General features: G+C 37.1%; 2 protein-coding genes across 6 annotated transcripts in view; one reads left to right on the top strand and one right to left on the bottom strand.

Moving 5' to 3' along the window:
• The window catches only part of ANKRD66 (ankyrin repeat domain 66), a 29,248-nt gene extending 28,479 nt beyond the window's left edge, over positions 1-769 (bottom strand). Inside the window, exon 1 of the mRNA XM_074190173.1 lies at positions 685-769. The gene's annotated coding sequence lies outside the window, so the exon portion shown is untranslated. The remainder of the gene's footprint in view (positions 1-684) is intronic.
• Positions 770-9,887: 9,118 nt separating this feature from the next.
• Positions 9,888-15,268, top strand: part of PLA2G7 (phospholipase A2 group VII) — a 65,167-nt gene continuing 59,786 nt past the window's right edge. For 3 of the 5 annotated variants that reach the window (XM_074237121.1, XM_074237112.1, XM_074237118.1), the window contains exons 1-2: positions 10,047-10,135; positions 11,717-11,830. Coding sequence is in view for 1 of the 5 variants with exons in the window: in XM_074237110.1 (XP_074093211.1) it covers positions 9,915-10,135 (221 nt within the window). In the remaining 4 variants the exon portion in view is untranslated. Of the gene's footprint in view, positions 10,136-11,716; positions 11,831-15,268 lie in introns of all 5 variants that reach the window. The other 2 variants (XM_074237110.1, XM_074237117.1) reach the window with 2 other exon arrangements.

Genomic DNA, 15,268 nt, shown 5'->3' with positions numbered 1-15,268 from the left:
TTTTTTTAAAAATCTGTTTTCATATCACTTTCATTTTAAAATATCTACAAAGTGAGGCATCCCTTATGACCAAGAATGAAAAAGAAAGAGGAAAAAAGCACAGCTCAGCAAAACTTATGTATCATCTGAATCTAACATTAAATACAATGTTCCGATAATTTTTTAAAATTTAATTAGCAGTCATTGACTTCACATTGATCTGAGAAAAATGTCAATTTAAAATGAAATCGGGGGTGGGGGGAGGGCAGCCGGGTGACACAGTGGACAAAGCACCGGCCCTGGAGTCAGGAGTACCTGGGTTCAAATCCGGTCTCAGACACTTAATAATTACCTAGCTGTGTGGCTTTGGGCAAGCCACTTAACCCCATTTGCCTTGCAAAAAAAAAAACAACCTAAAAAAAAAAATGAAATCAGGGGGCAGCTGAGTGCTGCAGTGAGTGGAGCATGGGCCCTGAAGTTGGAGGACCTGAGTTCAGGTCTTGTCTCAGACACTTGGTAATTGCCTGGCTCTAGGATCTTGGGCAGGTCACTTAATTCCATTGCCCTGAAGAAACTCCCCCACAAAAAAATTAAATAAAAAATAAAGTACAATTAACTTATAAAGAGCCCCATGAATATAAAATCAGTATTAGGTAAATATTGTAATCCAAAATAACAATAATCTCTCTTGCCTCCTTTACTCACCTATCAGGGAATATGGTGGAGATGAAAGAATACTAGTAGAATTCTCCCAAAGTTTATTTAGCAGTGCTAGATTTTATTACAGGACTTCAACATTCCTGTTTGTTGGTGAGCACTATGGTAACTGTTTCCTACTTGGGATTGGTTGACCTAATGAAAAGTGCCTTTCATGATTGTCCTCCTGACTTTCTTCAAGTATTTTTAGCCAGCATTGTAAAGTGGGTGAAATTTAGTGCTCCCCTCAGGCCCTTGCAATCAGCACTCCATGTCTAGGAATCCTAAGACCTTGCCTCACTCTCAGTTCCCTGTGCTGCAGACCTTTCCCTCTTCTCCCTCTTGTCAAAATGAATCTGTCCCTTCTCTTTCAGGTTAGGGAAAAAATTATCTAATGAAGGATTTCCCCATAAAATATCAAAGAGAAAGAATGGGAAAGACAATGAAGAGCTTCTCTTTCTGCCCCCAATTCAACCACCCATACATCAATAAAGATTTAAACACCTACTGTGTGCCAGTCATTGTACAATGGATAAATTCTTATTTCCCCAGTGTAGACTGAAAATTGATATAATTTGCTCCCATTCTACAGATTCCTTTCAATGGAATTGTAGAGCTAAAGGATTTGAGTTTATTCAGTAGAGAACTGAGGATTGAAATACTAGACTCTTGACTCTAAGTTCAACATTCTATCAGCTGGACCAGGATGCTTAGATGAAAAAAATGAATGCTGCTGTTTTTCAAAGTCCATGCCAGACTTCTGTTAGGGAATCTATTAGAGAGTCAGAACAAAAGCAATGATAGGCAAGTCTAGAAATCCAGTCAAGCTGAGCTTTAGGAAAGTACTTGCAGTTGTCTATTTTGCTGAAAAAAAGGTGATGTCTATGAGGTCAAAAAGATAGAGAAATAACAGAGCAAGGAACAATTTTCATATATCCATAATGTAAGAGATAAGGAGTTTTGATAATAGTCAATCAGGATTTATTAAACACTTTATGTTCCAAACAGACTAGGAGACAGCTAGGTGACAACATAGAGCACTGGGTTTGGAATCAGGAAAATTCATTTTTCACAAGTTTAAATCCAGTCTCAGACACTTATTCATGTCAGTTCCTAGCTGTCTGACTTGGTGCACTTGTTTATTTCACCTTTCCATCTCTTGTCTCGGTTTCCTCATCTGTAAAATGAGCTGGAGGAGGAAATGGCAAACTACTCCAGTTATCTTTCCCAAGAAAACCCCAAATGTGGTTACAGAGAGTCAGACACAACTGAAATGACAAGCAACATGTTCTAGACACTGTTAAAAGCTGGGCATAAAAAATAGACAAAATTAGTCTCTGCTTTTTAGGGGCTTATAAGTCTAAAAAAGGAGACAACATTAAAAAAAAACATGCACAAACAAAATATATTCAAGATAAGTTTGAGAGAAGTCTAAGGCAATTAAGATGGAGGACTGGTAAAGGCTCCTTGCAGAAGGCAGAATTTTAGCTGAAACTACAGAGAAACCAAAAGGTATTAACAAAGAGAACATGATAAGTACAAAAGATAAATCAGTGAAAATGAGTCAGGAAAGTGAGGATCTTTTTCAAGGAATGATAAAGTCAGTACCACTGTATTGATGAAAACATGGGAGTAAATAAATTATAAGAAGGCTTTAAAGAAGGGCAGCTAGACGACATAGTGGATAGAGCACTGACCTTGGAGTCAGGAGGATCTGAGTTCAAATTTGACCTCAGACATTTAATAATAATTGCCTAGGTATGTGACCTTTGGCAAATCACTTAACCCCATTGCCTTGCAAAAAAAAAAAAAAGACTGTAAAGGAAGGATCCAGATTATGGAGTATTTCATCTGCAAAATAAGATTTTATTCTTGATTCTTAATTGGGAGTCACTAGAGTTTATTGAATAGGAGTGGTAAGAAGTGACATGATCAGACCTGCATTTTAGGAAGATCAGATTTTTTTAGCTGAGTGGATGATGGAGTGGAGTGGGAAGAAACTTGAGTCAGGGACACCAACCAGAAGGCTATTGCAATTCTCCAGACATGAAATGAAGAGGTCCTCACCAAGGTGTTTTCTTCGTCAAAGGAGAGAATGGATGAGAGATATTACAAAGGTAGAATTGATAGGATTTGGTAACAGATTGTATTGGGGGGGGGGGTTGAGAGAGGTTGATGAGTTCAGTACTATACCTAGGTTGTGAGCTTGGGTGACTTGGAGGATAGTGGTGGTCTCAATGGTAAAAGTAAGACAGAGTACAGGTCTTGGGAGGGAAGAGAATGAGTTTGGGCTTTTGAACTTGTTTGCTTTAAATTATTTCCAGATTATGTACTTCAAGCTATCACATTGGCAAGTAGAGACTTGGTAATGCTAAGAAAGAGGTTAATACTCAATAAAGGAGATTTCAGAATTATGATCATAGAGATAGATGCTCATTGAATCTATGGGTGAGTTATGAGATCATCAAATGCAACAGAATTTAGGGAGAAGACAAAAGGGTCTAGTATACAAAAAGAAGGAAGGAAGAGGGGTAAGGAAGGAGGAGGGAAGGAAGGAAGGGAGGGAGGGAGGAAGGAAGAAAAAAGAATATTAATAAAATATTTTAAATGCATTGAACAGAGAAAGTTTAGAAACATTGAAGCAATATAGTTTTAGTAACTAAAATATCAGATGATATATGTGTGTGTATATATACATGTGTACTTTAAAATAAACTAAAAAAGTAAAGTAAAATTCAAGCTGTATACACTGAAATTTACAGTTTGACATGCACAAATCTTTTTCTGTTCTTTGTATATGAAAATATTCCAGTTTGTGTTGTTTGTCAAATTCAGAAAAGGATAAATAAATATGCAGGCAATATATAACAAAATTCAAATACATAAAAAACCTAGAGAGATAAGCAAAGTTAAGAATTTATTTCACTCCAAAATACCCCCCCCCAAGTCTGTATTTTCCAAAGAGAAGTCAACAACCTTCAGCAAGTCTAGCAGAAGAGATTAGGTCTACCTTTAACATCAAATCATTTCAAACACTCTTCCTCCTTGTGCAGCTCTGTTGGTCTTTCCATCTTTCCCATTCTTTCTACTTGTCATTTTCATTCAAATGTTCCAAAAGTGTGGGCAAATATGAGTTTAGCCAATTCTTATTAGAGAGATGTTTGAACTTATTGAACTTATTATCTTATACCACCCAAAACTGGCAAACAACTTATGCTTCATCCCCTCTTCCTTACTCCTTTCCTCTAAAACAGGTTCCTGAAAAGCACTTCAACAAATCTTGGATAAGGCAGCCACAGGGGAAAAAATCTTTTTGGCCCACGTATCTTCAGGAAAAGTAGATTTTCTTTGACTCCTCTGGCATTGGCATGAAGTCTGATATCAAGGCTTAGAGTCGAGTTGAAGTTTATCCAGCTATTTATCAATTGTGTGGACAGGGTCCAAAGTCACTAAGACTGATTTAACAAGTATAATAAAAGTGTGGCTACTGCTGGTATTATAAAAAGACAGTTATGCCAGCTAAGTGTTTATATTCTTTGACTCAGCAAATTTGAAAGAAACACATTAAGACACTGCTATGGAAGAATTTACATTTTTGCTCTAAAAAAGAATAATAATCATGGTGGACAAGGAAGGCCAACATACTATCTAAATGTATGTATGACTGCAACCCATTCTTTTAGTTTTTTTTGTGAATAGCATTTTATTTTTCCAATTATAAAGATAGTTTTAACATTCATCTTTTATAAGATTTTGAGTTCTAAATTTGTAACTCACCCCTCTTTTCTCCCCCCCAAAATGGCAAGCAATCTGACATGTTATACATGTAAAATCATGTTAGATATATTTCTATATTAATCATGTATAATTCATTCTTACATGCCTTTCTGTCTTCTTTGCTTTCTCCCAGAAGACCACTCCAAAGGGCTACCCAACATGATGGAGACATTCCTTCAGTTCTCTTCACATGATAAGGGTACCTACCAAAAAAGCGCTCTCGGTATCCACTTGTCATTCTCATCTTGTATCATGTGACAGCCCATTTTTTCTTATAGTTATATAATTTCTTGGTGAAATACTTTATTCTTGGTAGTTGAGTTTTTTGTTTGTCTTTGATTCCTCCAATGATTATATGCTTAAATTTATAATTTTCTTAACTGTATAAGGAACTCCCAGTTTTAAAAAATAATTCCCTTTACAATGTCATCATTGAAAAGGTAAGTGATCTGCCCAAGGTCATATATTCAGTACCTATGAGAGATGAAACTTCAGTTGGGGTCTTCCTGGTTCTAAGGCCACCTCTCTATACATTACACCATGTTGTCTCGCCTCACTAATTTCATATTTCAGTCTGTTCATACCAGTCTTCTCCATACATTACTCCATACACCTATGTTGCAATCTGTTCATACCATACACTTTTCCATTTCCTTCGGTTGTATATTCATCTACTCATCATTGTGTGATTAGCTCTTCAGAAACAAACATGTTCCATACCTCGCCATCATATAGCAATGTTTAATGCTAAAAAAAAACCAAACAAGCTTGTGGAAGGGGGTAAGGACCTTTACTTTCATGCAAAAGCTAGAGTCAGTAAAAGTTTGGCAATTTTCTGGAATCAATCTAAGCCCTCTTTCTTCCTTTCCTATTCTATACCCAGTTCATTGTTCACTTACACTTGTTTTCCTCTTATCATACTGGATAGACTCTAAAGCAAGAATTCTTAATATAAAATCCATGAACTTAAAATTGATAAAATTCCTTTGATATAATTGGTTTCCTTTTTAATACTATGTATATTTTTATATATCTAAAAATATTCTGAGAAAGAGGTCCAAAAGGTTTCACTAAAGTGTTGAAGTGGTCCATGGAACAAAAAAGATTAAGAACTCCTGCAAAGGGTGTTCATTCAAAAATCTATTGAAATAAAAGTAATAGATATTTTAAAAATAATGTTATTTTAAAAAATGAGCTGAAATTTATTTTCTCTCCTACCTATCCTTCAATGCCATAGGGGAAAAGAGGGGGAATACTAATCCCCTCATTTACGATGCCCTTCAAAAAAGAATAAGGTCTGTCTCCACTGAACCCAGATGGCTCCAGAGGTGTGAGTGAAACTGGTAACTTTGCACAACCCTCCCTCACTTTAATCCAATTCAGTTGGTTATCATGGCATCACCTCCCTGATGTCATGGTCCTCTTCAAGAACAAAGGACAAGGGGTGGCTAGGTGGCACCATAGATAGAGCACCAGCCCTGGAGTCAGGAGTATCTGAGTTCAAATCTGGCCTCAGACACTTAATAATTACCAAGCTGTGTGACTTTGGGCAAGCCACTTAACCCCATTGCCTTGCAAAAAAAACGCAAAGTATAATTATCTCTCCTCAATCTATTTTCCAGGTCAGAAATTTTTCCTATGAGATAATCCATGTATTCTTTTTTCTTTTTTTAAAATATCCTGCGATTTTGTGTCATTGTTTCTTGATGTCTCAGGGCGTTATTAGCTTCCACTTGATCAATTCTAATTTTTAAGGAATTATATTCTATGGTCTTTTTTTGTACCTCTTTTGCCATCTGAATAAAACTAATTTTAATGACTTATTTTCTGGTGTTTTTGGTGCCTCATGTACTGAGCTGTTAATTCTCTTTTCATAATTTTTCCATAGATCTCATTTTCTTCTATTTTTCCTCTGCCACTCTTGATTTTTAATTTTTTCTTTTTCTTTTTAAAAATTTCTTCCTTTTGTTCTTCTAGGAATTCCTATTTGGTTTATGTCCAATCTGTATTTTTCCTTTGAGGTTTTGTTTATAGATGTTTTCAAATCATTATTCTCTTCTGAGTTTAAGTCTTGAATTTTCTTGTCAGCGTAGTAATTTTTTGGTCATGTTCTTTTCTACGTTGTTTACTAATTTTCCCAACCTATTTTTTGACACTGCTCATCTGCTTAGTGGACATCTAGTCTGAACTTCTGCCTTTTTTGTCTTCCTGTTGCTTTTGTAGCTCCGTGAGGGCCTTTAAGCTTTCAGGGGCTTCAAAAATGGTATGATCTGGAGTGAGGAATGTACTCTCCTTTCCTGGTCTACACTCTGGTTCTTTCCCAGGTAGGGTATTTATCCACAGACCTCTCTTAATGTCTTCCTAAGCTACCCTGGGGTAGAAAAATGACTTATTTTTCCTTTGGTTTTTCCCACTCAAAATTTGGTTTGGTGTGTTTTTTAATTGAGAGGGAATATGTTGGAGAGCTCAGCAAAAATTCTAACTTCATTCTGCCACCTTGGCTTTCTATCTACAATGCTTTCTTGCTAATGGAATGGATCTGGAATCTTTTGTTTTGTTTTCATGAATGTCACAGGATGTTTAGAGTTCCAGCTTAATCAAGGGTGAAGAAGCACATTAAGCTTAAGAGTATCTATTATCTAGTATCTGTTGTTGATGACATATAGGTAGATAAAATAATTTATTTGTTTTGGCAGCAATTAGAATTTTGACTCTTTTTTGAGTATTCCATAAATTATTAAGTTTTATGATTTAACCATTAGGTTTGGATTTGCTATTCTAAAAAATAATAGAAGGGAGAGGAAGAGGGAAGGAATAAGCATTTATTAAGTGTTTTGTAAATTCATCTTTGCACAACCCTGGGAAGTAGGTATTATTATTATCCTCAATTTACAGTAGAGGAAATTGAGGTTTGCCCAGATTCTCATGTTTGAGGCAGGATTTGATTTCAGGTCTATACTATGATCTGCTCTAATTCTTATTTTTAGTTTGTTGCAGTCAGGGATCAAACTGCTTTTAACAAGTTCTATTTACTTAGAGAAATGAAGAAAATTCAATTAAGTTAACAGGGGTATCATCTTAAATGCACTTTGTCCAAAACCAAATTCATTACTTCCCCCCCCCCCAAACTTTGACTCCTTCTCCCAGACTCTCCTATCTTCCCTTTTTCTATAGAAGCCAATACCATTCTCCCAACCCTCAGGTTCACAACCTAGGAGTCATTCTGAACTAACCCATTTCCCCTATCCAAAGTGTTGCCAAGGTCTTTCAATTTCATTTTTTCAGCATCTCCCCTATGCCTCCTTCTCTGGCACTGCCACCACTCCCGGTACAGGTCCTCAACAACTCACACTTAAGATTGTTGCAATAGCCTGCTGATGCATCTACCTGCCTCAAGACTTTCCCCTTTCCAATTCATCCACCATTCAATCATTAAAGTGATTTTCCTAAAGCAAAGATTACTATTTCTCCCTAATCCTGCCCCCCTCCACTTATTGCCTCCAGGGACAAATTTAAATTGTCTTATTTGGCGATCAAAGCCCTTCTAACCCAACCCCCTTCTACATTCCCAGTATACATCTTACTTATTTAATCTAGATACACCCTTCTCCTGGTTGTTCTTTTTCTTTTTCTTTTTTTTTTTAGGTTTTGTGCAAGGCAAATGAGGTTAAGTGGCTTGCCCAAGCAAGAATTCTAGGTAATTATTAAATGTCTGAGCCCTGATTTGAACTCAGGTACTCCTGACTCCAGGGCCTGTGCTCTATCCACTAGCCACCTAGCTGCCCTGTAACTGTTCTTTTACCTCAAACACTCTCTCTTCTTCACTCTTGATTTCAACTACTGACCTCCCTGGCTTCCTTTAGGAAGCCCCGGCTTCCTAAAAACTCCCGCTAAAACCTCACCTTTTTTTTTTACAATCTTCTGCTATCCCTCTTAATTCCAATGCCTTTCCTCTATAAATTATTTTTTATTTATTCTGTATATAGATTGCTTTGTACATATGTGTTGGCATGTTGTCTCTCCATAGGACTGGAAGTTTCTTGAGAGTAGGGACTATCTTTTGTTCTTTTTATATGCCAGTACTTAAAACAATGACTGGTACATAGTAATCAATATATGTTTTTTTGACCAACTGTTATTTTCTTTCTGAAATTTGGCTTCTGACCTCATAAGAGATTGGATTTAATTAAGATGAATTAATTTAAATTGTTAATTTGAGCTGTGTGGTGTGATATTAAATTTGGCCTTTCCAAAGATAGTGAGAGGAATTTATCCCATTATTCTCCTTATATATTAAAACATTGTTCTGAAAAGCTTATGAAGTGAATTATGAGATGAATTTTATATATATATATATAAATATATATATTTCCGTATATATGTAGAGAGAGATACAAATATACTCACATAGACTGGGAAGTTGGGAGGACTAAAATGATTTCAGAAAAAAGTTGGTATTATTTAAGAAGATTTTATTGATAAACTAGGAGTGACTCCTCTAGACCAGGGGTTCTTAACTTTTGTGTCATGGTCCCCTTTAGCAGTCTGGTAAAGCCATACTTCAAATAATTAGTGTGACACATTCATAATCGAAAATACTACATTTTCTTTGGAGGTTAGTGAAAATAAAATTCCATCTAAGTTCATCTATCCACTAACATTTAAGAAATTGTACTCTAAATTGATTTCACATTAATTTCGCCTTCGATCTTTTTTTTTTTTTTTTAGGTTTTTGCAAGGCAAATGGAGTTAAGTGGCTTGCCCAAAGTCACACAGCTTGCTAACTATTTAAGTGTCTTGAGGCCAGATTTGAACTCAGTTACTCCTGACTCCAGGGCCTGTGCTCTATCTATTGTGCCACCTAGCCGCCCCATGCCTTCTGTCTTTCTGGACACTGTTTCAGACAGCCTGATCCACTGGCTCCAGCCTTCACAACCTCACAATCTGTTGTTCTTCATGCCTGTATCCCCAGGTTTTAGCAGAGTGCTTGTGTCCAAAGTGTTCCCCAACTTATTTCTTCCCCTAGCAATTATATATATAGCTGTCTTCAAGATTCCAGGTAAGTGCCTCTCCTAGCATCAGCCACTCAGTCAATAAACATGTTTTTCTCCAATAAAATATGGATTCCTTGAAGGCAGAATATTTGGATTCTGTACATGGATCTAACATATTGCCTGAACACTGACTTGCACTGAATCGAGTGACTTATTGGAGACAGGACAAGTGGAGTGCGTGGTGCATGGCCCCATTCTGCACACATTACACAAGGTCAGGCCCGGATTTCTGGGTTACTTAGAGGAAAGGGGAGGCAGGAGATCTGCGACCCATGGGATGGGTAGACTGCCTAAGCCTTAGGCTAACCCGGTGACGTCTGCGGAGCCTAGCAAAAGCTTGTGAGTGGGCAGATGGGAGATCAGCTCCGCCCTCTGCTCCTCCCTTTAAGCTCTACATTAATACCCGGGATGACTCCCCTGATCAGGGAGCTGAATCCTGCTGGAGTCCCTCCCTCAAAAGGGAAGAGAGAAGCTTTCGGATCTCAACAACTGGAAAAAGCCAGAGAACCAATTACAGCTGTCCAGTGGTTGTGGCGGAGGGTGGGGATACAGTATCCAGAAGGGAATCCAGGATCCAAGTGGCCCTGGGGCTTGGCCACGCTTCTGGTCCTGGGAGCCACAGCAGAGAGGTAAGTAGAGGACAGTGGATAGCGGGGAGGGAAGCCAGAAGGGAAGACGGGATCAAAAGTGGGGGATGAGGTAGCGGGGGCTCTTGCCCCCCCCCCCCCCACTTTGAGAGATCCCTTACGGGGGAGACAAAAGCTGGTTAAGTTGGTGAATGAGACCTGGACAGAATCGAAGGGCAAAAGAAGTCCATTACATAATCCCTGGGTTCGCTCTCCACCCCATTTTGCCCTGGTAAAGCTTAAGGCAACGTGCTGAAGTGTGGAGATTGAACCACACTCGGGAGCTGAATAAACCTTTGCTAGTAGCCTAGCCCAAGGAAGTTGGCGCATTAACCCCATAAAACCCAATCCTGGGGGATTAATTTTGATCAAAGGAATGAATCAGAACCTCCCGGCTCCATTCACAGGCCAAATGCCAGATTGCTCTTTCCAGTCAGTTTACGTTGGTGATGAATGATAAAATTAGTATGCCAGAAGGGAAGGTTGTTTTTCTTTAACATATTGCAACATTTGGAAGGAGGAAGCATTCCTCTTTCACATGCTTACCTGCAACCCTTAGCAGAACTTTCCTGCTTTGGAAAAACTCCCCAACCCTTCCTAAGAGCTAGTTTTCTTCCATTTTTTGGTAGCATTGGAAAGGTTGCCATGTTGTTAGTTGGCAGTTGTACTATAATTTACACCTACTGTCGTTTCAAGCTCCAGCCGGAATAACATTAATGCTGCAGCCTTATAAGTGATAATAGTGGAGAAGAGCAACCCCTCTAGCAATTTTTAAAAACAGATGACAGAGATAAATCTCAGTATTTAGTAGGCTGAAAAGGTGCAGACTTTTGCTGAAAATTCAAGCTAGTTTTCTACACTTATAGGAACAATGATAGATTTAGAACCGAAAGGGGATTTACAAGTCATCTATTTAACCTAGAGTTGACAATCACTTCACTTGCAGCTAAACCAGATAGGGAAATATTTAACAAAATAATTTTAAAAAATCAACAAAACAGATAAAAAGTTGCTTTTTAAAAAAAATAAGTCAATTTTCAGCCTTCAGAGATTTTTTTTATTTGGATTAAGTGATTTCCATTTCCATATAAGTTTGACACCACTAATTTAACCCAACCCTTTGATTTTGCTGATAAGAAAACTAAAGATCAGAGAAGTTAGACTTGCCCAGGGTCACACAAATAATTTGTCTAAGGCAGGATTTAAAACTAGTTCCTTGAGCATCTTACTACAGAGTATCACCAGTGATGGGCTGGAGAATGGTGACCTACTGACAGTGCTATGGGCAAAAACTTCCTACTCTCTGGGGAATATCATCTGGTTTTCCCTTTGTTCAAATCCCTTTTATTGCCACATCTTGGAATGGATTATCTCTGGAAGAAAAGGTATCTTGTTTCTTGTTCACAATCTGAATGCTTCCTTTAAGTCAAATTTCTCTTCATTCAGTAAATCCTTCTGAATCTATGATGTGCTAGATACAGTACTGGGCCCTGAGATGAAAGCTAACTTAGACTCTTTATATTTATAGATTGAGCACTTGAAGGGACCACGGAGACCATCTAGACCAATTTCCTTCTTTTACAGGGAAGAAACCTAAATTGGGTACCCCAGAATAGTGGATAAAGCACTGGACTTGGAGTCAAAGTGATCTGGGCTCAAATCCTGCATCAATCACTCTGACATTAACTGTAATTCTCTGTAAGTCACTACCTCAGTTTTCTAATATGTAAAATAAAGATAATAATAGCATTGACCTGACAGGGTTGTTGTGAGATTCAAATAGGATTATATACATGAAATGCTTTGTAAATTTATGAAGCTATTATTAGTCGAAGAGTATAAACAATTATGTAAACAAGACAGAGTGAAATGGGGACCAAGGAAAGATCCAGCAATTCAAAGTGGGGAAGAAGGCTTTCGGTTTGCAAAGGACTCACAACTTCTCTTCTAAAAAGACCTATAGAAAAATCCTTAACAGACTATGGATCTAACTCTTAGTATGCAGGGGCACAATTAAACCCTGTGAAGGATATTTGACAGACCTATTAAATACAATATATATTTCCTTTAGTCCTATTAGAGTTGAAGTTTTGTAGGTTTAAAAAAATTCAGTCAGTTTTGTTGATTTCTTGCTTCTTAAAAAAATTTAATCTTTCTTTTCCATCAGTAGAAATCTACTTTCTTCTCACCTCTTCCCCTCAATTAAGAAAGGAAAAACAAAACCCCTGTTGGACATATGTATAGTCCAAAAAAATGATCTTTTTTGTTTTTATATTCCTTTCCTCTACAAACTTCTCACTCTAGGATCGTCTATTGAACTGTTACAATAAAGACTGAAAAAGGAGGAGAGAGAGAGAGAGAGAGAATGAGAAAGATAGGCAAAACAAAACAACCCATCAACAGTGTCCCATCTGACATTATATGCCATATTCCACACCTATGGTCCCCCATTTGTACAAAGAAGGAAGGTGGTGCAAAATTATGCAGTTACAAGGGAAGTTTTATTGGCTCAAGGACTGAGCTGGAGACATACCATGTTCAAGTCCCCACCTTTATTCCTTTACTGCCTTTCCATGTGAAGCCATTATCTAGGAAACTGTCAAAGTGACCTTTTGCTCTGTTTTTTAAATGGCCATTTTTGGTTCACTTGTGGAATCAAGGCAACTGATTGCAAACTTTTTAGTCTGTGATAAATTGACTAGTTGAAGAGAAAGAAAAAATAAAATTCATCATTGCCTCATATGTCATTTAAATTGATAGCACTGTATTGCTATGACCTTTGGGGAAATAACTTCTTCCTTTTACCTCATGGGTGAAATGAGGTTACTATTGTAACCTATACCCTAGTTATGAGGACAAATATGAGGATTATGTATGTACAAAATTATTTTTTTAAAGTACTATTATTAATTTGAAAAAAACACTGAACCTGAGTTCACATCTAATTTTTTGTTAATTACCTATCTAGATCAGTGACTTAACCTCCTTTGGGCCCAGTTTACTTATCTCTAAAATGGTGGGGTTGGACTAAATGGCCCCTGAGGGCCCATAGTTCTTTAGATCTCTGATCTTATTATCCTACTGTTTTACTTGTTATTGTTATTACCTGTACAACCTGTAGCTGGTCCAGTGGAAAGAACCCTGTACCCAAAGTCAGAAAGTAAAATTTCAGCTTCTTACAATCATTAATTGAGAGACCCTGGGCAAATCACTTACCCATTGCCTGCCTCAATTTCTCTCCCTGTAAATTGAATATAATAATCTGGGTACTTCCCAGGATTATTGGAAGGATAAAATGAGATGTTTGTAACATGCTTTGTAAACCCTAAAGCATACCAAAAATATTAGTTATCCTCCTTCTTATATTTATGGCTTTTGTTGTAATTTATCTGTAATTAGTTTTTCCTATTGTTTAAATGAGTATGATTATGTTTCTGGGTTTTCTTGTTATTATTTAGTTGTTTCAGTTGTGTTTGACTCTCTTTGATCCAATTTGGGGTTTTCTTGGCAAAGTTACTGCCATTTTCTTCTCCAAATCATTTTACAGATGAGGAAACTGAGGCAAATACAGTTAAGTGACTTGCCAAGGATGACACAGCAAATAAGCCTCTGAAGCTAGATTTGAACTTACTAAGAAGAGTCCTCTGACTCCAGATGTGGCATGATATCCACTAGTTGCCCTATAAAATAAAATATAGTTTACAGTAAAATAAAATAACAGTAAAAATTGTTATCAAATTTTTTAAAAATGTGCTCATGAATGGTAAGTTAAGAGACAGCCCCTGATCTTTGTTTTCAGAGTAGAATAGCTAAAGATGGATCTGAGTTAGATTTGAAAGGGATTTTTTCCTTTTGCCCTTGTAAACATTTGCAGTAAAGTCACCTCAGAATGACAAATTGACCAAAGAAAGAGCTGAAAATTCTCACTCTGTCATGCTTTCAGTCTTAAGACCTTATTTCTTCTATTGCTGAAAGGGACCTTGGAGGCACTTCATTAGACCAAAGAAATATATAGTGATCAATTACCCAGTCACATAGATACTATCTGGGGTCACATTTGAACCCAAAGTCAGTAGTATTTTCTCCCCACTATCACTGCTTCTGTCTTGCTCAGCTCCAGTGGGTTTGAAATGTATAAGGTTTCCCTGTACAGAGAAACAGTCTGTCCTCATTTGTGTCCAGTGACCGAGGTCCTTGAATGTGGACATGATTCTGATTATTCTTTCAGATCCTTATCAGCTGGGTGCATCATGGCTCCCTCTATTTTCTATGCCCTATTGTTCATTTTTATTCTTTATTCTTGGTGCCTGATTTTCCTCACTGAGCTCTGGGATTGGCCATATATAACCCAAGGGGTAATTATATCAGGTCAGACAATAAATGCCTAGATATAACCTAGGAATTATTTTTGCCTTTTCCAGTTGTATTTGTTGTGACTTAAGCTGAGCAATCTTCATCATTAAATTTTTTTTAAAATTCATATCTTTGAGAAACTAAGTGATTGAACTACCATATCTTCTTTGGGGATCTTCGGCTCCCCTCTTTTTCAAAAATACATTCAAACCAACAAATATCTTCTAGAGCTTCTAATATGTACAAGGCCCCTAACCTTGGCACCATGGGAATATATTTTAAAAAACGGAAAAATCTACAGTCTGTGTCATCAGGAAATTAATGTTTAATAGAAGGAGGAATAAGACTTTTGTCTATGTCAGTTTGTTAGCTGTGTGACCTGGGGCAAGTCACTTAACCTTCTTGCTTTGGTTTCCTCATCTACAAAATAAGTTGGAGAAGGAAATAGCAAGCCATTCTAGTATCTCTTCTGACAAAAGTTCAAATGGAGTCACAAAGAGTCAGACACAACTGAAAAACAACTAGACAATAACAATAAGATGTCAATTCAGTTGAGAATAGAATAAAAGTTAAAATGTATATATTGATTTAAGATTATAAAGCACTTTACAAATATTTTTTAAATTTTCTTTATTTACACAATACTAAAATATTCTTAAGAGTAAACATAATACCCCCTCTCTCACAAAAATACTAAACCTCATGAGAAATAAAGGAAAGGAAAGAGGGGGAAAAATGTGTTTCACTCTGTGTTCCGATACCATCAGCTCTGTCTCAGGTGAA

The sequence above is a fragment of the Macrotis lagotis genome, chromosome 5 (assembly GCF_037893015.1).
Source record: "Macrotis lagotis isolate mMagLag1 chromosome 5, bilby.v1.9.chrom.fasta, whole genome shotgun sequence".
NCBI lineage: Eukaryota > Metazoa > Chordata > Mammalia > Peramelemorphia > Peramelidae > Macrotis > Macrotis lagotis.
This window is presented reverse-complemented; position numbering and strand designations above follow the sequence as displayed.